Genomic DNA, 23,943 nt, shown 5'->3' with positions numbered 1-23,943 from the left:
GGGGAAACTTGATGTTTATTCCTATGGTGGTTATTTTCTTTTTAAAATCTGAGTTTGAAATGTGACTAATACCATGTTGAGAAAGTCATAGAATGTCACTAACTAGCTGAGTGTTCTCACAAAAGTTATTTCCTTGCTATGGATTTAAGTGAGAGGGTTGGACTAGATGCTCCTCTCAAAGCCCTTCCTATCACTAAAATATTTTGATTAAGCTAACAGAAAAGCAAACATGGTGTTCCAGCTACAAAAGGAATGGAAGGGATACTGGACTCTTGAGTAACTTTTAATTTGTTATTTATAATAATATTTTTTGATGAAAGCAAAAAGTATTTTTAAATAATTTTTAAGAATATGTTGCCTGTTCTTTGAGGATTTGATTTTTATAACTGCAGTTAAATGCTTATCACCAGTATTTAACTTGTGATCTTTTTTACATTATAGTCTGAAGATAAGGCCAAATATGATGCAATTTTTGATAGTTTAAGCCCAGTGAATGGATTTCTCTCTGGTGATAAAGTGAAACCAGTGTTGCTCAACTCTAAGTTACCTGTGGATATCCTTGGAAGAGTAAGATATTACTAAATTCTAAATGTAATTTTTATGTATCTTACTTTTATATCTACCAGGAGCATTTATAGCTCATTGTTAAAAAATACTTAGGTCTTATTTTGAAATTTTATTATTATATAATTTTTTGTGTTCTGATTTAATATATAAAATTATTGCCAATTAATTTTATTTGATATTCCCTTTAAAATATGAGTGCTTGAAATTAGTTATATATGTAAGCCCTTTGAGTAGGTCCTTTTTTCTTTGTGCTGTATGCTCTGATTTCCCAGTTCCTTGATTTAATTTCTGGAGACCGTCAGTATTTTATATCTGCTTCCTACTTAATAGCTGTATCATGGGGCCTTGCCATAAGGAATAGTTTCATCTCTGAAATAACTAGTTCTACTCTCTAAATAGAACTTCACACCTTTCTAGATCTCTTTCATAACTACTTAGAAGACCAATTCTTTGACTTCATAAGACCTTTAAGTCTCAGAGTCCTTCACTTTCTCCATTTTTCAAATTTATTTTTTTCCTCACCCAACTCGGTCCACAGTTTCATGTTGGTATCTTTAGCTCCCTTTGCCATGTTTTCTAACTTTCCCCTGAGCTGGTGAAAATCCAGCTTTGTGTTCAGCTAATTATGTGTCTTCTCTGTGGTTGCATATGGACTACTGAGAGTCTAATAAGATTGGTATCATCATAATTTCATGATCACCAACTTCAGCTGGGCTTTCCCTACTCTTGGGCTATTTCCATAATGATTTCTCTCTAGGCCTCTTAATACAAACCTTATCTATTCTCATTAAACCTCCAGGCATTTCTTTAATCCCTTGCTTGGTCAGAATACGTAGGGTCAAATCCTGTCTGCACCATTTCTTAGATGTGTGACCTTGGGTGAATCATCAAAACTGTGTATCAGGTTTTTAATCTTTAAAATGAGGATGAATCCCAGTTTATAGGGTTGTAAGGATTAAATGTGATAATTTATATATTTAGCACAGTGCTTGGTACGTGTTCTTTGATGCTAGCTGCTGTGATGCTGATGGTGATAATGACTTACCACCACACAACCAGAAGGAGTACTACTGGATCAGTGTTGTATAGGTTGGGTGCTCAATAAATACTAATTTAGAAGCCATTTTCCATATTGTTTCTCATTAATCATTGCTCTGTGGTCAGTATGAGATTTCTAAACTATAAATATAATCCTGTTATTTTTTGACTTATAAACTAATCCTCTTAGTAGCTTCCTTTTGCATTTAGGATAAAGTCCACATTCCTTCAAGGCATTTAATGACTGGACACTGGCTTATCTCCATTCTAATCTCTTACCAATATACTTTCTCTTCCTTCCTCAAGTAAAATTTTGTTGTTGAATGACTTAAATATCTTCTTTTCAAAAATTTAACATAGTTTTATAGCTGGTCTAAAGGTATGGAATCTACTCTATATTTAAATCAAATCTACTAGGTCCTTTTAGATTTATTTTTCTCTTGTAAGCCCTGGACATTAGTTGGTTCATAATTAATAACACAGTATTCACTAGATTTATCTTTTAGTTGATCAGAGATTCTGTATGGAAAATAATAACGGACTTAGTTGGAAATCTTCATGTTGAATACTGATTCTATAACTTAATAATGGTCGCATGATCCTAACTAAGTCCTGTCACCTCATGTCGAAAAGCAGGTTGATAGTACCACATGGAGTTTTTGCATGAATTAACTGAGATGATGTTTGTGAAAAAACATTGTAGCTGTTTAAAGTGCTGTGTACATAATTGTTTTCTTACTTGAGAGAAACAAAATATTTTCTTTAAAATTTTGTAAGGAATTTTTATTTAAAAAATATTTCTATTAAGAATTATTACTTTTTACAATAATGTTAATAAAGAATATAATAGTGATATAATAAAATGTTCAGCATAAATGAAATTTCTCTGAGAAATAGATATTTTAATGTTTAGATGAAACTTCCGCACCTCCCCCCCGCCCCCCGTTTATGTATTTGGTGTTTACAGGTAGCACATGAAATGAAAGAACGTTAATCTTTGTCAGTTCTTTTCTTTTTAAGGTTTGGGAGTTGAGTGACATTGATCATGATGGAATGCTTGACAGAGATGAGTTTGCAGTTGTAAGTAACCTAATGCTCTTAAAATCTTAAACATCTTAATGGTTTTTCAAGTGAGAATTTTCCTGTTTATCCTCAGAGGAAAACTATATTTCCTTAAGGTTGTTGGTATGTGTATTTTTATCTAAAGTGTATAGGTAGTCAATAAATATTTTTAAACAAATGGATAGTAGAAAATGTATGTTCTTACCATCTTCATTTTATTTGACTTTAAGGTACATAGGATTATCTCCTTTGGATAATATACTGTAAAGATGCTGAGTGGTGTTGAGCCTTCCTATTCCATCTTAACCAGGCACCACATCTCAGTACCTCCTTCTGCTATGGAATAATTTTACTTCATATATGCCCCCAGATTTTCACATTTGTTTTATTAAAAGAAAACATGGATAACACTGTAGTTGCACTTCATTTATAGAGTCAGAGAAAGTTTTGACATCTTATCTGAAGACATGTCATCTTTGGAAATTGGAAGTTAATTCCAAATAGAGTTGTGGTCATCTCTTCCTTAAAGGCTAGATACAACTCTGCTGTGAGCTCATGAATAGTAAATCTCTAATCCCCCTTTTAATCTCTTACTTGGAAATTAGTCTGTTCAGATTTTCTGTCTTTATTTTGCTAAGAAATTACCTATTTCTTTGACTTTTCGAACTCATGACAGATTGGCATTATTCTTTTAATCTCTTCTGGGGTTGTGGTTGTGCTACTTTCTCATTCCAAATCTTGTGTATTTTTGCCCCCTCTTGAGAGATCTTTTGTTTAATTGAATTTTATCTAGTTTTAAATCTTTTAAAAGAGCCATCTTTTGGATGTAATCATCCTTTTTATTATGTTTTGACTTTTTTGTTCTCAGCTTTTATTTTAGTTCTTCCTAGTTTCTTTTGGTTTGCCTTTAAAAAAAAACAACTTTGGAAAATGAGTACTAAGTCCCTTTATTTTTTATCATCTTTAATATTGAAAACATTTAAAGTATGTATTTTCTCTTGAGTACCGACTTAGCTGGATTCCATAGATGCTGATATAAAGTATTCTCCTTTTTGCTACTTTTTAGATAATTTTTAGGTTTTTTTTTAATCATCTGTTTAGGAATATATTTCCTAATTTCGAAGTAGTTAAGTTTGTTTGGTTTTTAGTTACATATGTATACACTTTTAGCTTGATTAGTTTACACCTAGAGAATGTGGTCTTTAAAATCTCTATTTAAAAAATTTCTTGGGTGCCTGGGTGGCTCAGTTGGTTAAGCGGCTGCCTTCGGCTCAGGTCATGATCCCAGGGTCCTGGGATTGAGCCCCGCATCGGGCTCCCTGCTCAGCGGGAAGCCTGCTTCTCCCTCTGCCTGCCACTTTCCCTGCTTTGTGCTCTCTCTCTCTGTGTCAAATATATAAATAAAACATTTAAAAAAAAATTTCTTGAGGTTTTCTTCTTTGCCAAGTTCATGACCTGTTTTTACATATGTTCCCTGGGTGTGTCAACATTTCTGCTCAGAAGATACTACACCTCTAAAAACTCATCATATCAATTTTATTGATTATGTTTTTGTTTCTGGATTGCCTTATTTTTCCTTTTTTGCCCTTTCATAAATTTTATTCTGTTTATCTCCCAAGAACCAAATAAAATAGGAAGAATAAGTATTATTACATTTGAAAAAAAATTGAGAAGTGGAAACTTAAAGTGTGACTTGAGTTGATGGTCGTAAGTCCCTAGTATTTTTATTTTAATTTGGGTGATAGTTGGAAAGTGGCAGGGACTACCCCCTCACAGTGGTGACAAAAGTTTTCCCAGCTATATATTAAAGGTTGATTCAATGTTTGTGTGGTGTTTTTGGGAAAGAAAGTGGTATATTGAGATTTGGCTAATGTACTTTGAAAGACTGTCAAACTCTATATATTAACTTTTTATAAATAGCTTTTGTGTTAAGAATATTGGCATAAAATCTTTGCATTGGTAAGATGTGTAGAGGGATTTTTGTTTTTTATGAAGACAACAATTAAAAATTTCAAAGAAGCATTTCTATAAGCATAGTTAAGACAGATGGAGAATAGTATTACCGTCATTTGATTAATGGGAGTATGTGCTAAGGTAAGTGATTAAACACAGTTTATCTTATATGCCCTGAAGCCTTTTACTAGGTAACCTACTCTTTTTTAAAATAAAAGTAAGAATAATTTAAGAATGAATGACGCATTTCTAGGAAGTTACTACTTAAAAAAAATAGTGAACATCCATATGCCTTCTCCTAGATTTACTAATTTTAACATTTTGCACATTTGCTTTCTTTCTATGTGCATTCCTCAGAAATGCTTTCCAACTTTATCATGCCTTTAGTTTTGGATTCCAGCTCATGTGATATATATTTTTTTAAGATTTATTTATTTGAGAAAGAGAAAGTGTGCATGAGTTGTGGGGGAGGGGCGGAAAGGGAGGGAAAGGAGAGAGAGAATCTCAAGCTGACTCCCTGCTGAGCATGGAATCCGACTGGGGGCTCCCTCCCACCACCCTGAGATCATGACCTAGGCCCGAATCAAGAGTCAGATGTTTAGGGCACCTGGGTGGCTCAGTTGGTTAAGCGACTGCCTTCGGCTCAGGTCATGATCCTGGAGTCCCGGGATTGAGTCCTGCATCGGGCTGCCTGCTTGGCGGGGAGTCTACTTCTCCCTCTGACCCTCTTCCCTCTCGTGCTCTCTATCTCTCATTCTCTCTCTTAAATAAATAAATAAAATCTTTAAAAAAAAAAAAGAGTCAGATGTTTAACCAACTGAGCCACCCAGGCACTCTTCATATGATATTTCTACTACCTCTGTTCTCTTTTTATCTGGATTACCTGATATTTCTTATATTTAAAATGTATCTCTTGAAAACAGCATGTTGCTGTGTTTCAGTTTTTTACCTAATTTGACAGTTTTTGTCTTTTAAGATAATGATGCAGATATTGATTTTATTCCCCCTACCTTATTTATTTAACATTATTATTTTCTCTTTTTTTTCCTGTTCCTATTGTTCCTGGTTATCAAGTAGTGATTCATTGAATTTTCCCTTCTCATTAAAGTGTAAACTCTGTTACAATGTTTATGCCATTAATGGTTAATAACACCTATCCCTGTACTTAATCATACTTTCTCCAGTAGCTGAAAGTAAGTTAACCTTCACTCCAATATAACAAACAAGTCCTTTAGATTATTTTCGCTTTTTTCTTCTTCACCTCCTAACCCCAGAAGATTTTAGAACATTTTTTGGTAACTAAAATTCTAGATTTTACTTGGTTAATTTAGTCCTTTTGGTTCTAGGATTTTCCTTGTGGTTTTGTCAATATCAGGAGTCTCACTAGCATTGTTTTGGTAGACTTTGCCTGATAAATCTTTTTCCATCTTTTTATTTCATGAATGGGGCAACATAGTCCATAGTTTTTTTTTTTTGTTTTTTTTTACTCTTCAGATTTTGTAACTTTTTTTAATTGAAATAATATAATTAACATATAGTGTTGTATTAGTTTCAGGTGTACAACATAATGATTCAACAATTCTATACATTGCTCAGTAACCACAATAACCACAATAAGTATAGTTACTGTCTGTTACCAGACAATGTTATTACAATCTTATTGATTATATTCCCTATGCTGTGCTTTTCATCTCTGTGACTTATTTATTTTATAACTGGAAGTTTGTACTTTTTAATCTCTTTTATCTATTTCACCCTTCCCCCCTCCCCCGCAACTACCAGTTTATTCTCTGTATTTAAGAGTCTATTTTCTTGTTTGTTTTCTCTTTTGTTTGTTCATTTGTTTGTATATTTCTTAGAGTCCACATGTGAGTGAAATCATGGTATTTGTCTTTGACTTATTTCACTTAGCATTGTATTCTCTGGGGCTATCCATATTATTTTATTTTTTTTTAAGATTTTATTTACTTATTTGAGAGAGAGAGAGTGCACGAGAGGGGGTAGGGTCAGAGAGAGAAGCAGGTTTCTCACTGAGCAGGGAGCCCGATGCGGGACTCGATCCTGGGACTCCAGGGTCATGACCTGAGCCAAAGGCAGTCGCTTAACCAACTGAGCCACCCAGGGCTATCCATATTATTGCAAATGGCAAGATCTCATTCTTTTTTTATGGCTGAATAATATTCCCATGTGTGTGTACCACATCTCTTTATCCATTCATCTATCGGTGGACACTTGGGGTGCTTTGTTATTGCAAATAATGCTGCAATAAACATGGAGGTGCATACATCTTTTTGAATTAGAGTTTTTGTTTTCTTTGGGTAAATACCCAGTAGTGGAATTACTGGGTCGTATAATATTTCTATTTTTTAATTTTTTGAGGAACCTCCATACTTTTTTCCAGTGGCTGCAGCAGTTTACATTCCCACCAACAGTACAACAGGATTCCTTTTTCTCCACATCCTTGCTGACACTTGTTATTTCTTGTCTTTCTGATTCTGGCTAGTCTGACATGTGTAAGGTATTATCTCATAGTGGTTTGATTTGCATTTTCTTGGTGTCTCCTAGTATATGATAGTTTTTCTGTCTAGCTTCTATGACTTTGGCATTATCAAGGAGCACTAGCTAGGTATCCTATAGAAGGTCTGCCAATCTAGGTTTGTCTGATGTTTTTCTCATGGATAGACTAGAGGTATGGGTTTTTGGAAAGAATACCACAGGTGTGAAATGCCTTTTTCATCACACTTATCAGGGGATACATAGTGTCCACATGCCATTACTGGTGATGTTAATCTTCGTCACTTGGTAAAGATGGTGTTTGCCAGATTTCTTCACTATGAAGTTATTATTTTCCTCTTTTCCTATTCTGTTCTCTGGAGAGGCAGACTCATGCCCTTTTTACTTTGTATTCTGTCTTCATATCTTTGTACTGGTTTTTACATTCTTACTAGGCCTTAAGTTTTTCTGTCAAGTATGTGGTCTAAATTTTAGTCAGTAGCATTTGTTGGGTCCTCATGTGAAGAGTTTTTGGCACTTTGAGATTTATTAACTGTATTTATATTAACATGTTCACATTGTACTGAAGTTAACTTGTTACATATTTGCTGGTTCTATCGGGTGGTAAACATAAAATATCTTTTTAGTTTTCTATTTCTAGTGCCTAGCACAGTGCCTGGTGGCTAGAGATTTCTCAGTAAATATTTTGTTGAATTAAATTGATGAAGAAAACTTGTATTACTTGGCATACATAGGAAATGCCCATTATTTTCATCCCAGAATGCTATTTTAAGAAATTAAAACTGGCAGTTCAAGTGATTGAGTACACGAATGAGCAAATAAAACTCTAAAGGAAGCTCCTAAAATACTGGTTCTCAAAGTATGGTCTCCCATCAGCAACATCAACATTACCAGAGAATCTATTAGAAATGCAGAGTCTTAGGCCTTAGCCCAGCCCAACTAAATCAGAATCTCTGGGGTAGGGGCAGAGAAGCCCTCTCAGAGATTCTGATGGCCCCGAAAATTTGAGAATGCTCCCTAAAAGCACAGAGAATAAAAAGAAAACAAAGTGAGAAGCTACTGGTAATTGACTGCAATAGTAAAACTAAATCCCCTCTTTCCCTGCTATCACTGAGAAACCTTAGGCTTGATTTTGCCAGATTTTTTTCTTTTTTTCTTTCGGTGAATATGGTGCATCATTTGCTTTAGTTGCTATATTTGTTTCAATGGCAGGCTTTGATTAGGATGAAGTACAATATAATAATAAAAAAAAATCACAACCCAGCAGTATACTATTCACTTTTTTGTTTTATTTGGTAGAAAATTTTTTGGCTTCAGTTTTGTCAGGGAAACTATTTTCAACGCAACATGAAATTAATGATACTTTTTTTTTAACTTTCAAAAAATGTGTTGTCTATTGGCAGCAGATAGCTGACATAGCTTTTTTGCTTCTAGTGTCTTCTTTTCCAGGAAATGACTCCCATCTGCATCAAGAGGAATGCTGACCTTTAATGTGCATGTTAGTCACTTTTAGCTCAGTGCCAATTTAATAATATTGCCTATATCATGAATTTGGTTGAAAGTATGTGCTAGCCAGATTGTTTTCACTCTGGAGTTTCAAGCCTTTGAAGTTAATAAAGTTTGTGTGTTTCTAAAACTAAATTGAATTCTTCAAGTTGACTAGTGAATGGGAAGAAGAGAATTCTTGGTTTGGGCCACACGGTTAAATATGGTCCCAGGACAAAGAGCATCAGCATCCTTGGAGACTTCTTAGAAATTTAAAATACCAGGCCCAACCCAGACTTAATGATTCTAGAATTCTGGGAGTGGAGCCCAAAAATTTGTGCTTTATAAAGTTGTCCAGGTAATTCTGATACCTGCTACAATTTGGGTCCCATTGGGTGTAAGTTTAGTTTTATCCTTTGTGGAGGAGAACATGGTATTGTAAAATTATATGTGTACTCCTAATGAAGCTATCAAATCTGAGAAAAACAAGAGCTTTGTAGCCGGATCTGTTTGAACGCTATACTATCTTAAAAGATATCAGGCAAGTTACTTAGCATCTCTGAGCTTCAGTTTCTTCATACATAAAATATTTGTAATCACAGAAATCAGGGATCAGTGTTGTTGTATTAGATGCTCAATAAATACTGATTTGAAAGCCCCATAAAACTTAACTTAGAATTGTAAGCAAACTTTTTTTGGGGAAAAATATTATTATTATTTTTTAATAAAAGATTTTGTTGATTTATTTGACAGAGAGACATCGCAAGAAAGGGAACACAAGCAGGGGGAGTAGGAGAGGGAGAAGCAGGCTTCCCGTGGATCAGGGAGCCCGATGCGGGGCTTGATTCCAGGAATCTGGGATCATGACCTGAGCTGAAGGCAGATGCTTAACGACGGAGCCACCCAGGCGCCACCGAAAAATGTTATTTTCAGTGGAAAAAAAATAATTAAGTACTTAAGCTTCCTCCCGGTTGCTGTTGGAATCTTTTTGGAGGTTCCAGGTTGCTTTTTTTTTTTTTTAAGATTTTATTTATTTATTTGACAGACAGAGACAGCGAAAGATGGAACACAAGCAGGGGGAGTGGTAGAGGGAGAAGCAGGCTTTCCGCTGAGCAGGGAGCCGGACGCGGGGCTTGATCCCAGGACCCTGGGATTATGACCTGAGCAACCAAGGCGCCCCAGAGGTTCCAGGTTGCTTTGAGCAATTTCATATGCTTGAAGGTTGTCATGGAAACTATCTTTTGAAAGTCTTGAAGGTGTCTTGAATTCTTTAAAATGAAGGGACTATCCTGGAACATTCTATATGTAGGTTGTTCCACTTTGTGCAACTGCTTTATGTATTTAATAATTAAAAATAATTTTAAATAAGTAATACATTTTCATGGTTCAGAAAGCAGTACAATATAAGAAGATATTCAGTGGAAAAAAATTCGGTTCCGTCCTTGCCCTCATTGTTCATTTATACCCACTCTATAATCAACCATGTTTCTTAGTTTCTTGTTCATTCTTCTAGACTTCTAAAATGCAAATATAAACACATATGAATAAATATTACTCCCTTACCGCAAAAGATAACACACTATACACACTGTTATACACATTAACACTGTACTTGGTTATCTTCACATAGAGAGCTCTACGATTCCCGCCCCCCCCCCACCCCCCACCGCCTGGGTCAGCTTTATTGAAGAACTACTTTACATACAGTGAATTGCATTCAATTTAAGTATATAATATGATGAGTTTTGATAATTGTATATATTTGTGAAGGTACTGCAGTTAAGATAGAGAATGCTTTCAGTGGTTTTTGTTTGTTGGTTTTTGTTTTTGCTTTTGTTTCAAAGTATTGTATAGCTGTATCAATCAAGACTGGTTTTGTTTAAAACCAGCCTTTTGTGGTTGAGCACTTGGGTGCTGCTACGAAGAATTCTATGATTAACAATCTTTTTCACACAGTGTTTTTTTATGGAGGCAGGTAAGTCTGAGGGTAGATTCCCAAATGGGGGATTGCTGAGCCAAAGGAGAAGTAAATAAATTTGGTAGTCATTGCCAATTTGTCCTGCATAGGCTTGGTACCAGTTTGAGCCCCCACTAGCAACGTCTGAGGGTGCCTGTTTGCCTAGTGTAGTTAACAACATGAGTTATGAAACTTCGGATTTTTGCCAGTTAAGTGGAAAATGGTATTTTAATATAGTTTTAATTTGAAGTTCTCTTGTGAAAGTGAGCATATTTTTGTATATTATAGACCATTTGTAGTATTTACTTTTCTGTAAAATACCTGTTTTTACTCTTTACCCATTTTCCTATTGGATTTTGTTTTTTTCTTCTGTTAATTTCTAGGGACTCTTTTTAGGGAGATTAGCTCTTTCTTTGCAAATATACCCATTTTCCTATTGGATTTTGTTTTTTTCTTTTAATTTCTAGGGACTCTTTTTAGGGAGATTAGCTCTTTCTTTGCAAATATCTTTTTCCCAGATTGTTTGCTTTTGACATTGCAAGATCTTTAATTGAAGGGTGTGTGTCTGAGTTTTTGCTACTTTGGATATATTCCTATAAGTTGCTTAGCTTTGATTTATTTCCTTTTCTCCTTTCTTCCTTTCATCTCTCTCTCTCTTTTCCTCCTTCTTTCTTTCCTAGCCTAATTTCTTAAAAAAAAAAAAAAAGAATTTGAGACAGCTTGAAGCTGCTTTGTGTTGAACAATAATCAGTTCAGTGGGTCGGTGTTGTTAAATGATTTTAATATATATGACCCTCGTTCATCTCTCTTGAAGGCCATGTTTTTGGTATACTGCGCATTGGAGAAAGAACCTGTGCCAATGTCCTTGCCTCCCGCCTTGGTGCCACCTTCTAAGAGAAAAACGGTCAGTATATCAGGCTCTGTGCGGTTGATCCCCTCATCAGCATCAGCCGAGGAACCTTCCCACTCCTTACCACCTGTAGGCATTTTACCTACCAAAGCACCGTTAAGACAGGTATAGATCTATCAGTGTTAAAGGACTTTTTTTTAAGTGCATGGCATTTAACAGTTGATTGCTTGATGACGACAGAAGGAGCAATCAAAGGGATCAAAGATTTAGAGCACCCTCTGGTTGAACCTGCATAATGTCATGTCCCGGAAAAGACATATAATCCTTCTCCTGCATTTGGCCTTACTTAGGTCATATGGATGTTTTATTGGCTTTGCCTTGATCTACCTGGAATTAGAGTTGGAGACAGAAGATACTCCATGCTAATCTGGCATGCTTGCCTGGGCATAATTAATAGATATTTTTGTTTTTTTAATCCCCAGTTAACTCTTGATTCTTTGGGATCAAATTATCCAATTTTGGGTTTGAGCCTTTTTTTCCTCCAGGCTGCTGCTTGTCAGGCTGAGTAAAGGAAAATAACGGCAGGATATGCAAATCAGCTAATTCAGCTACAGCTAAGAATGCTGAATGAAACTATAAAAAATGGGGATTGAGAATTATTTGAATATTTTGTTTATACAGACTCACAGTTAACCCATATTAATGTGGTCATTAATAAGTCAAGAGTTAACTATGCTTGAATTTACTCATTACTTAAAAGGAAAAAAGTGAAATGGGCGTCTGTAAGTATAGTCCCAACTGACCTATATTTTTCTTCTGTAATTTTCTCTTCATCACAGCATTTTGATTAGGGTGTGATGGAATGGTACAGTTAGTGGGGTGGAATTGCTCAGAATTTTGACAGATACTATCATGGATTGCAAGAATGACATTTCAAAGTCTGTTTCATTCTGTCAGAAATTCTCTCTCTCTCTATCTATACATATTTAATTATTTTTATTTTTATTTCTTTCCTGTAGTGGGTTGTATCCCCTGCAGAAAAGGCTAAATATGATGAGATCTTCTTGAAAACTGATAAAGATATGGATGGCTTTGTGTCTGGATTGGAAGTCCGTGAAATCTTCCTGAAGACAGGTTTACCTTCTAACTTACTAGCCCATATTTGGTAAGATTTTATTTAAATTGATTTAGAAAACAAATATGGTTTTGTATAACTCCTGTTTTGTGCATTCTTATTTTTAGGCATTTGTAAATTGGACAGTTTTGTTTCAGAATTTTTTGTAGAGAAAATTTAAATATGAGAATTTCTTCTGGATAATGGATAAAAGCTTGAGAATGGATTACCTGTTTTATAAGATTGACAATGTCAGTTAATGATTATTAAAATGTTAAAATGCAGCATTTGTTTATATCAATTAAACTTAAATTTTTAAGGGAGAATCAAAAAACCTGAAATTTAAACAATATACAAAACAGTATCTTCAAGGTGTGCTCTTATAATTCTGTAGGGCATATGTATTCTGTTATACCTTTACATAGAGAGTACACACTTGGTCCTAAGACAAACTTGAGTGTCTCTAGTGCATATCATGTTAAATGAGACCATGCATATGAAAATTATAGTATGCCTGTTGGCAGTCCACCTGACTATACCAGAGGTTATTTTGAGGTTTTCATGAGGCAGCAAACATCAGATGTGGAACCACATAGCTGCAAAGAGGTACTTAGAAAAGAACAAATGAGGACAGTAGGTCTGCCTTAAGAGGAACAAGAACTCAAGACTGGGAAAGATTAAATATGTGTAACTAATAATAACTGCCACTTTCAAGAGCCTAGGCCAGACAGTGTGCTCAATAAATGGCAGTTGTCATGGGCTTGGCAATATGCCCAGACTTTATGTACTTTACCTTTAATTCTCACTGTAACCTTGCAGAATGTGTGTTATCTCCACTTTATAGATGAAGAAACTAAGGCTTGAAGAGGTTAAAAAAATTTGTTCAAGGTCACAAGAAGAAATAAGTAGAGAAGCTGGAATTCAGGGTTTCTTTGACAACTTACCTATAGTCTGTTCATCAGGCCACATTGGGTTTCAATGAATGAAACAGATCAGGACTTCAGAAAGCTGAGCTTTAGAGAGAGAGAGAGAGAGAGGGAGGGAGGAGGGAAGGACAAAAGTAAACAGGGTAAAACATTTGCTGTTTCTCTTCAAGTGATTTTGTAAAGCTTTCCACATTGCTGCCTTCTCTTCACATGTGATCTCCATTTGCAGCTGTTGTTTCTGCTTTGACTTGGTGATCCTTATATCCGCCTACTCCCTAGAGTTGCAGGAAGCAAGCCAACGTGGAAATTTTTGCTTGTTTTAGAATCATTCTAACGCCACTAATGAACCAAATTTGTTGAAACTTAGGTTTCATTTTTAACATCTTTTAATGTTGAGAACGTTGGGATTCTTTGGCCCATCACAACTCTTACTCTGTAGTGGTTCTGGAAATTGGTAAGGAAGCACAAAGCAAACCCAGATAAGAGACCTCTGCTCAGCACCAAGGTGAACATTCTCTTTCTCTCTTTTTTTAAAACCATTTTAGCTGATCTCTCTTTTCTAACATTTGAGTTTAAGTTTTGGGCAGGCCAAACACACAGAAATATGAGTTTTTTTTTTTAATTCAACTGATCATTTTTAAAAAGCTACCTAGTCCTATTACTTTTTCCCTGGATTTTTAGAATAGCAGTTGTAGCATTTATATTCTGTTTGTTTTGTTTATTTGTACAGGACATTATGTGACACAAAGGACTGTGGGAAGCTTTCAAAAGATCAGTTTGCCTTGGCTTTTCACTTAATCAATCAAAAGTTAATAAAGGGCATTGATCCTCCTCACATTCTTACTCCTGAGATGGTTCCACCATCAGACAGGGCCAATTTACAAAAGGTAAGACAACTTAATAGAAAACCTGAATGTATTAACAGAAAGAAACAAGTGCTGTGTTAGATGACAGACTTGATTTGAATGAAACAGTGGAGAAAATGTATCTGGCTAGGAGTAGAACAGTATACTGTTTGTGGTTCAGTTTGTGTCTATAAATATGTTCAAATGCCTTGTATGACATCGTTGGGCTGCAGTTCATTTACCCCAACATTCATTACACATATGGCAACCATATTTTCCAATCTAAAAATTGGAAAAATGTGGTCTTTCCCCCCCCTTGGATTTGTGAATTTTTATGAATAAGGTATAAAATTTAAATGAAATGTATAGGAATTAAATTATTGTGTTTCATTTGATGATTCACTCTTAATACAAATTTGAAAACAAAATCTAGGAGATTATGATTGTTTGGTGTCATTTTTTTTTTTTTTAAGATTTTATTTATTTATTTGACAGAAACAGTGAGAGCAGGAACACAAGCAGGCTTCCCGCGGAGTAGGGAGCCTGATGCGGGGCTCGATCCCAGGACCCTGTTGAGAAGAAATCTTTGTGGTTTTTGCCATGTAGATGACCTTCTTTTCCTGAGCATATGGCCAAATTTCATATCTGAACAGCTAGAAGCAGGTTTTAGCAACTTTTGGTTTCTGGTCAGCAGTGGGAATTTTCAAAACTACATTGTTGTAGCCATGCTATGCCTTGATTTTTCTCTTCTCCTCTAGACATCCTTTCTAGCATAGTATATTTACAATATCTTGGTTCAGCTCAGGTCATGATCCCAGGGTCCTGGGATCGAGCCCCGCATCGGGAGGGAGAGCCTGCTTCTCCCTCTCCCTCTGCCTCCCGCTCTGCCTGCTTGTGCTATCTCTCTGTCAAATAAATAAAATCTTAAAAAAAAAATACATACCTTGCATTTTTAAATATGTTAAGACCTATAAAGTAATTATTGCTGTGGTGATTCTTCAGAGTTAGATGTAATAGAAGTTGTCAAATGTGTGGTGTAAGGAGAGCTGTCCTTAAAATGTCAGTAGAATATTTTGGTTTTGCAGTAATTTTGTCACATAGGTTAAAAAAAAAATCCCATTTTAACCTAATAAAAGTCAAAATTGATTTTTTTTATAAGTCAACTAAATGGAAATTTATAGCCACCAGGTTTAGAAATTACTTGTAAGAGTTTTTATCCTTATATTTTAATAAAATAAGTATTTGATGATCTCTTTTGTGAGTTTTGGGGGAGGGGAGAGCATTTTGTGAAATTTTTGAGATTTCTTGTGACGTAGGATATGGGTTCCCTAAGTTGTGGAAAAGGCTAAAAGTGATGCCACCCAGAAAGATAAAAGTTACAAATTTGTATGTGTGCTCTCTGCTATAACCGTATCTCAGTTGTTTCATCCTTTTTCCCCTTGTCACCTTCATTTTATACCCACTAAGTCTCCCACCAGTGCAAACTACAGATATGACAGAGCTTTCTGAAGCAAATGACATTAGTAGACACTCCAGGTTGCATCTGCTATACAGAGTTTTTAATAGAATTGTCTGAAGTCCGTTCACCAGAGCATAGACACCTTTGGCTATTTATATCAGATACCAATATTATACATTAAAATGGGATTTTATCATTATTGTCTTACCTATTAACCAAAATTTTTAACCTAAATATTAAAAATTTGCATTTGTTTTGTCTTTCAAATAATCTCTTTTCTCTTTATAATCTAATTTTTTTAGAACTGCATTTTTTTGCAGCTTTGACTAATCATTTTTTGAATATTGCTTTCCTTTCTGTGTTTTTTCTAGTTTGGACTATTTTTTCCATTCTGCAGCACTCTGCTTTTCGCCTTTCTTGTACTGTCAGTTTCTTAACTCTACTCTCTCAAGGTTAGAGCTTTACTTTTTGCCTTTTTTAGCATTACAGTTTTTGCTTTATAATTTTGAAATTAGAAGCTTTTTAAGTGGCAAAGTTGATGCAGAGAAAATACCTAAACAGCATGATTTTGTCACATGTCTGTCACTTGGTCCTTGTGTGCATTTTAGATGGCCTTCCTTAGGCTCTTTGATCCCCTTAAAATCACCAAAGTGGAATTTTTGTGTAATGCACAAAACAGGGTGAGAGAAAATATTTTGAAAGAAGAGGACATGCTACATTTTTCTCCATATGCCCTTCTTATACTTCATATACTTTTAGCTGACCTTTTTCCATGTTTCTTGGTTGGATGCCATTTTATTACTTTAGAATGGGAGTTTAATTTCTCTGTTAGCAATTGAGTGACACAAGCTATACCAACTACAGTACACTGATCTTCCTTCTAGAGTCATCTGTGGTATCACCTAACTTGTTTGAGGTTAAACTTATTTGTCTCACTCTTCTTATTTGAGATATTTTTAATAGTGAAAGACTGTCAACTGTGAATCACTTTTTTTGAGTTAGAGTGACAGAGGTGTGGAAGTCATGAGTTTCTTGGTATACTTGCACCTTTCATAGCGAATTTCTCAGTAGCAGCTAGGTGATATAAGTTACTTTTGGTGATAAAAGTGAGACCAAGTCCTAATTTTTCATTTTGTTCAACTGTCAAACTGTCTGGCCAGGCTTAGCTCATAAATCAAGTTTAGACAGACTTAAAATTCTAGTGAATACCTGTCATATTCAGAAATCCACTTTAAAACTTCTAATTTAATTTAGGATGATAAGGGTCTGTATATTAGAGAAACACAGTAAAACAGTAAGAGGTACATTTGATAAAAATTTATAGTTAATAATAAAATTGAGACTAGCATTAATTGAATCCTAATAGATGAATTTTGGTATTGATAGACAAAACATCTGAGGACTAATAATGCAGTGTGCCTAAAGAAATATGGAGGGAATTATTTGCCAGATTTTATTGACATACCTGTTTATCAAGTTGGCTTTTAGGGTGATGGTTTCATTTACCTAAATGATCTTGATATGCAAGCACTGAGGGGCATAATGTGAAATAGACTTGAATTTAATCAGCGGTCTCCTAATCAATATCTCCTATTTGCTGGGTTCAACTTTAGGCAAGTCATTTAAATCTAGTTCCTTAGCTCTAAAATGGGGTTAGTAATAATATCTGCCATACCTACAACCCAGTTTTCAGATTAGTTTTGAGAATTGATTAATGGATTTGAAAGTACTTAGTAAATTGTAAATCATCATATCCATGTGAAGAGATGGGATATTGTGAACTTTTAGGTTTCTTCTTCCATTGTCCAAGTTGGTGACATACATTAAGTCCATAACAACATAAGTGTTAATTCCAAGTTTTATGTTCTGCTAATAAGGTCCTTAATATATTTTAGTTTTACATAAACAGGCCTCAATTTTAACATTTCCTATTGGTGGTTATTCTGTTATTTGTCAGTCTGGTTGTAGCATTAGAGGTAGGTCAGGTGTTTAAAGGAGCAGTTATCTTCTTGCCCTGACTTCAGCCAGATATATAATGCATCAAAAATGGTTCACAAACCATTGTGAGCCAGGGTGGAAGCAACTCATTGGGAGAGTGTCCATCTTAAGAGCATATTCTGTTGAGGAAGTTAATTATAATAATACCTTACATTTGTAAAATGTTACAAAGTTTTAGAGTGACTTTACATACATTATTTATCTCATTTAATTTTTTAAAATATTTTATTTATTTGATAGAGACACAGCGAGAGAGGGAACACAAGCTGGGGGAGTGGGAGAGGGAGAAGTAGGCTTCCCGCTGAGCGGGGAGCCCAATGCGAGGCTCGATCCCAGGACCCTGGGATCATGACCTGAGCCGAAGGCAGATGCCCCTATCTCATTTAATTTTTAAAGAGACAGGGCAGAGATTATTTCCCTATTTTATAGTAAAGATAGTGCAGCTAGTAAAATGGCAGAGCCCAGAATAAACCCAGCTAGATTTTCTAACTACAGGTACCATTCAGAGACCAATTTTGACACTTTCATTATTGAAAGAAAACCATATGTAAAGGATGTCATATGTGAAAACAGTTTCATATATGGTGATATTAATACTTACGATAGAACATGCTGAGCAGTTGGTGCTACTTTAAATAGAGTAGGCACTAAAATTGTTTAACAAAAGTAAATGTTGAATTGAATAAAATCAACTACCATTATGATTCTGAGATTGAACAAAAATTTGTTTACTTACTTTGTGCCAGATGACATGAGTACAAATAAGTCAATGTCCATCTCCCCAAGAAATTTATTCTTTAATGGAGAATTAGTTTATAAATTTGGTATCCGTTTTACTTCAAGGTTTAAACAGGCGCTAGGATCAAGTGACAAAGACTTTGGGATCTGGAGTGGTGGTACCTATTATAGAGCAACAGCTTTTAGAGAATTTAAGGGAAAATGTCTCTGTTTATAACTGTGTGTGTGCGTGTGTGTAAATTACCCTAGATATTTTCTTAAATGAATTTAAAGTATTAGTAATACTGTAAAATGTGTAATAATCTGTATTCATGTAGTGCTTTTAAACATTTTTAATACTTCACCATATATAGATTTATAGTAATAATGTTATAATTGTGAACTTTTTGTTTTTAGAACATCATAGGATCAAGTCCTGTTGCAGATTTCTCTGCTATTAAGGAGCTAGATACCCTTAACAATGAAATAGTTGACCTACAGAGGTATGTAAAGTAAAATTACAACTGACTATGTAGATATACACACACACACACACACTCTTCTGTTTTTAATATGTATCTTGGTAAATGCTACTTTATTTAAGTACCATGGTTCTTGACTTGGGAATACATGAACGCTGTTGCTTTTTTTTTTCCAGTGTAACCTATCAAATCTAAGGCAACCCTTTAATTGCAGGATGCACTATTTTCTTATGTACCACTAAACTAAAAATCACTGCCAAATAAACAGTGGCATCAGCTATAAATACTATCTGACTTTAGGCAGTGAAAAATGTGTATCTTAGAATGAATAGAATACAGTTTTCCTCCAGCTTTAGATATTTGAATAGTATATTAGAAAAACATTATTTAATACATTTTATGGAAGGAGTGTTAAATGCATATACCATGCCGAGAGCTTTCATAATTGTTACCTCATTTGCTTCTCACAGAAACCTTATGACTTGAGTTAGATTTTATTTTTCCTCGTTTACAGTTAAGGAGTTCAGGTGCTTAGAGAGTTATTTTGCCCAGTCATACAAACCTGTCAGCAGTAGAACTAATAATACCTGATCTCAGGACTACTTGATTTGGAGTTGTCTTCTCTCTTATACATAGGTACTATGTAGAATGGACTTAAATACAATTGGATTTGAATCTAAATACAGCAGGCACTATTGATATTTACTAGAAACTTTATATTAATACTATAAAAGTGACCTCCTGAAATTACTTTTTTAAAAATGAGACCATTTTTCCATCTACAAGGCATTGGGTTTAAATATCATTTTGTATTTACAGAAACCTTTTTCTGTTTTTAACCTTCATAACACTTTGAAGCAGATAATGGCTGATTATTTTATTGATGGTACTGAGACATAAGGGGGTTGTTGAATGATTTATCTGGGCCATATGGCAAGAAATAGGGAATGATCTTTCCTCATTCATGAGGCTACATTAAAATTGCTATAGAGAAACTTAGTTATTACGATTTTTCAGTTGCAAGAAAGAATTCAACCCAAGCTAATTCAACCCAAGCTAATTTAAGTGAGAGTGAATTTATTAACTTCTGAAATTAAGATCTCTTAGAGGTAGAGATGGCTTAAGGAATAACTTCATACTGGGGTTCAAATGATATAATCTGTTTTCTTGCTCTATTTATTGTCTCCACTTCCACTGGGTTGTTCCAGTCTCAGATGGAATTTCCCATTATATTGTCAAAAGGGCTATAGCACACCTAGCCTTGTGTATTTGTATTTCAGATCTAGTGGATCCACTAGATCTTTTCTGGCAGTTCCTGTAAAATCCCTAAGATTCCATGTGATTGTACTCGCTTAGGGCCATGACTGTCCCTGAAACAGGGGCCAGGGATGTATAGTTTATTGATTTGCCATGAACTCTGTCATGGGAGTGGTGGGAGGGTAGTTTGTTACTAGGACCACATAAGAGGAGTGAGTATCCTGACATGAAAATTCTGCCAGAAGGAGGCGTGGATTCTGGGGAGGTAAATGTCTACTGAAGGCAGCATAGCTTCAAATACACAGTAATTTCTTTTTTTTTTTTTTATTAACATATAATGTATTATTTGTTTCAGGGGTACAGGTCTGTTATTCATCAGTCTTACACAATTCACAGTGCTCACCATAGCACATACCCTCCCCAATGTCCATCACCTAGCCACCCCATCCCTCCCACCACCCTCCACTCTAGCAACCCTCAGTTCGTTTCCTGAGATTAAGAGTCTCTTATGGTTTGTCTGCCTCTCTGGCTTTGTCTTGTTTCATTTTTCCCTCCCTTCCCCTATGATCCTCTGTCTTGTTTCTCAAATTCCTCATATCAGTGAGATCATATGATACTTGTCTTTCTCTGATTGGCTTATTTTGCTTAGCATGATACCCTCTAGTTCCATCCACATCATTGCAAATGGCAAGATTTCAATTTTTTGATGGCTGCATAATATTCCATTGTATATATATATACACAGCATCTTCTTTATCCCTTCATCTGTTGATGGACATCTAGGCTCTTTCCATAGTTTGGCTATTGTGGACATTGCTGCTATAAACATTGGGGTACAGGTGCCCCTTTGGATCCCTACATTTGTATCTTTGGGGTAAATACCTAGTAGTGCAATTGCTGGGTTGTAGGGTAGCTCTATTTTCAACTTTTTGAGGAACCTCCATACTATCTTCCAGAGTGGCTGCACCAGCTTGCATTCCCACCAACAGTGTAGGAGGGTTCCCCTTTCTGTGCATCCTTGCCAACATCTGTCATTTCCTGACTTGTTAATTTTAGCCATTCTGACTGGCGTGAGGTGGTATCTTATTGAGGATTTGATTTGGATTTCCCTGATGCCGAGTGATGTTGAGCACTTTTTCATGTGTCTGTTGGCCATTTGGATGTCTTCTTTGCAGAAATGTCTGTTCATGTCTTCTGCCCATTTCTTGATTGGATTATTTGTTCTTTGGGTGTTGAGTTTGATAGTTCTTTATAGATTTTGGATACTAGCCCTTTATCTGATATGTCATTTGCAAATATCTTCTCCCATTCTGTCGGCTGTCTTTTGGTTTTGTTGACTGTTTCTTTGCTGTGCAAAGCTTTTTATCCTGATGAAGTCCTAATAGTTCATTTTTGCCCTTGCTTCCCTTGCCTTTGGCAATGTTTTAGGAAGAAGTTGCTGCGGCTGAGGTCGAAGAGGTTGCCGCCTGTGTTCCCCTCAAGGATTTTGATGGATTCCTGTCTCACATTTAGGTCTTTCATCCATTTTGAGTCTATTTTTGTGTGTTGTGTAAGGAAATGGTCCAGTTTCATTCTTCTGCATGTGGCTGTCCAATTTTCCCAACACCATTTGTTGAAGAGATGGTCTTTTTTCCATTGGACATTCTTTCCTGCTTTGTTGAAGATTAGTTGACCATAGAGTTGAGGGTCCATATCTGGGCTCTCTGTTCTGTTCCCTTGATCTGTGTGTCTGTTTTTATGCCAGTACCATACTGTCTTGATGCTGACAGCTTTGTAATAGAGCTTGAAGTCCGGAATTGTGATGCCACCAGTTTTGCTTTTCTTTTTCAACATTCCTCTGGCTATTCGGGGTCTTTTCTGGTTCCATACAAATTTTAGGATTATTTATTCCATTTCTTTGGAAAAAGTGGATGGTATTTTGATAGGGATTGCATTAAATGTGTAGATTGCTCTAGGTAGCATAGACATCTTCACAATATTTGTTCTTCCAATCCATGAGCATGGAACGTTTTTCCATTTCTTTGTGTCTTCCTCAATTTCTTTCATGAGGATTTTATAGTTTTCTGAGTACAGATCCTTTGCCTCTTTGGTTAGATTTATTTCTAAGTATCTTATGGTTTTGGGTCCAATTGTAAATAGGATTGACTCCTTAATTTCTCTTTCTTCTGTCTTGCTGTTGGTGTATAGAAATGCAGCTGATTTCTGTGCATTGATTTTATATCCTGCCGCTTTACTGAATTCCTGTATGAGTTCTAGCAGTTTTGGGGTGGAGTCTTTTGGGTTTTCCACATAAAGTATCATATCATCTTCAAAAAGTGAGAGTTCACTTCTTTGCTGCAAATCCACAGTAATTTCAGTGATTAGCCTTAGTATCATCTATCTCTTTGAACAATATGACTTGACATTCTATAAATGTAAGTCTGGGCACAGTGTCATTGTGTAGTTTTTTTGTTTGTGTTTTCTTTTTTGTTGTTTTTGTTTTTAATTTTTTGTTTTATTTAGTTTTGAGGTTATCTGCCTTTTAAGTTCTGTCATATTCTTATTTCCTGCTCAAAAATTGGCCTTTGTCTATTTACATAAAGCCTCTACTCTTGGCATCACAGAAAGTAAAAAACAAAAACAGAAACAAAACTCTTGGGGATTATATAGTCCAATTTTTTCCTTACTCATGAAAAAAACTCAGTCACACATCAAGTTGGCAACAGTGCTGGGTGGCACCCCAAATCCAGTTGTGTTAAGTTATAGTTCTGCATTCTTTCTATTATATATTTGCCTCTCATTAAGATTTAAAGATTTTTTACTTTGGTTCAGAACAGAAGAAGTAAACATTCCATTATTGAGTCTATAATGGTGTGTAGACTTTTCATATGGTCTATATATGGTCTATTAACGTTTTTGCTTGCCTTATGTGTAATATACATTGAATAATAGCTAGATTTGAAAATACTTGTCTTCTGTGCCTCTCGCAGATATGCCCCAATATTCTAGGACTTGCTTGACTTCCAACAGTAATTAACACATGAAATGTTTTTGGAGTGAGCTTTAATAGGAAATAGAGCATCATACATAAAGTGTTCTTACCAGTGCACACATTTCTAATATTAGTTACATTTTGGTAAACTGAGCTTTCACTAACTTCTAATAACCATAATGTTAGGTTATACTAGTGACAGTCTTCTACAGTGAATCACAACTAAAACATAAAAACATATCTAACATTTTGTGACTGTCTTATTAAGAAAATCATACAGCTCCAAAACCTTGTTAGGTTTTAGGTTGTAGTCATATTGTATAAATGTGTAAAACACTTACACATGATTTGGCATTTGTGAAAATATTTTCGCTAGGCTTTTATTTTAGATGAGATCTACAGTGTAGGCAAACTTCTATCATCTGTCAACCCCAGTAATATAATGAGACTCATCAACCCATGCTAAAATTATGGTTGTTAAAATTCACTTTTGTAAATGGTTGTGTTAGGTCCCTATATCACCAACTCTTCAAGATACTACATTATAAACCTTGGTTTTTGTTATTGTGAATAACAATTTTTCTGTGCCATAGTATTACACTTCAGCCTTTGAATTGTTTATTAATATATCAGGATGTAATAAGTATAACTATGAAACAGGAAAAAAGAATTTAAACAGATTTTGCTTATGGCTTTTACTAAATTGCTATCTGACAAAAGATTAGCCCCCCACCCTTAAAGATTTTAT

The 23,943-nt window shown here is 35.2% G+C and overlaps 1 protein-coding gene across 3 annotated transcripts in view; it reads left to right on the top strand.

Annotated features, from left to right (window-relative positions):
- Positions 1–23,943, top strand: part of EPS15 (epidermal growth factor receptor pathway substrate 15) — a 140,409-nt gene that overhangs the window by 45,927 nt on the left and 70,539 nt on the right. For all 3 annotated transcript variants that reach the window (XR_004820008.1, XM_035727007.1, XM_035727006.1), the window contains exons 7-12: positions 442–567; positions 2,626–2,685; positions 11,391–11,480; positions 12,446–12,591; positions 14,197–14,353; positions 18,903–18,988. Coding sequence is in view for 2 of the 3 variants with exons in the window: in XM_035727007.1 (XP_035582900.1) it covers positions 442–567; positions 2,626–2,685; positions 11,391–11,480; positions 12,446–12,591; positions 14,197–14,353; positions 18,903–18,988 (665 nt within the window). In the remaining variant the exon portion in view is untranslated. The remainder of the gene's footprint in view (positions 1–441; positions 568–2,625; positions 2,686–11,390; positions 11,481–12,445; positions 12,592–14,196; positions 14,354–18,902; positions 18,989–23,943) is intronic.

The sequence above is a fragment of the Zalophus californianus genome, chromosome 4 (genome assembly GCF_009762305.2).
Source record: "Zalophus californianus isolate mZalCal1 chromosome 4, mZalCal1.pri.v2, whole genome shotgun sequence".
Classification (NCBI taxonomy): domain Eukaryota; kingdom Metazoa; phylum Chordata; class Mammalia; order Carnivora; family Otariidae; genus Zalophus; species Zalophus californianus.
The sequence above is the reverse complement of the archived record's forward strand: the minus strand, read 5'-3'. Positions and strand labels throughout refer to the sequence as shown.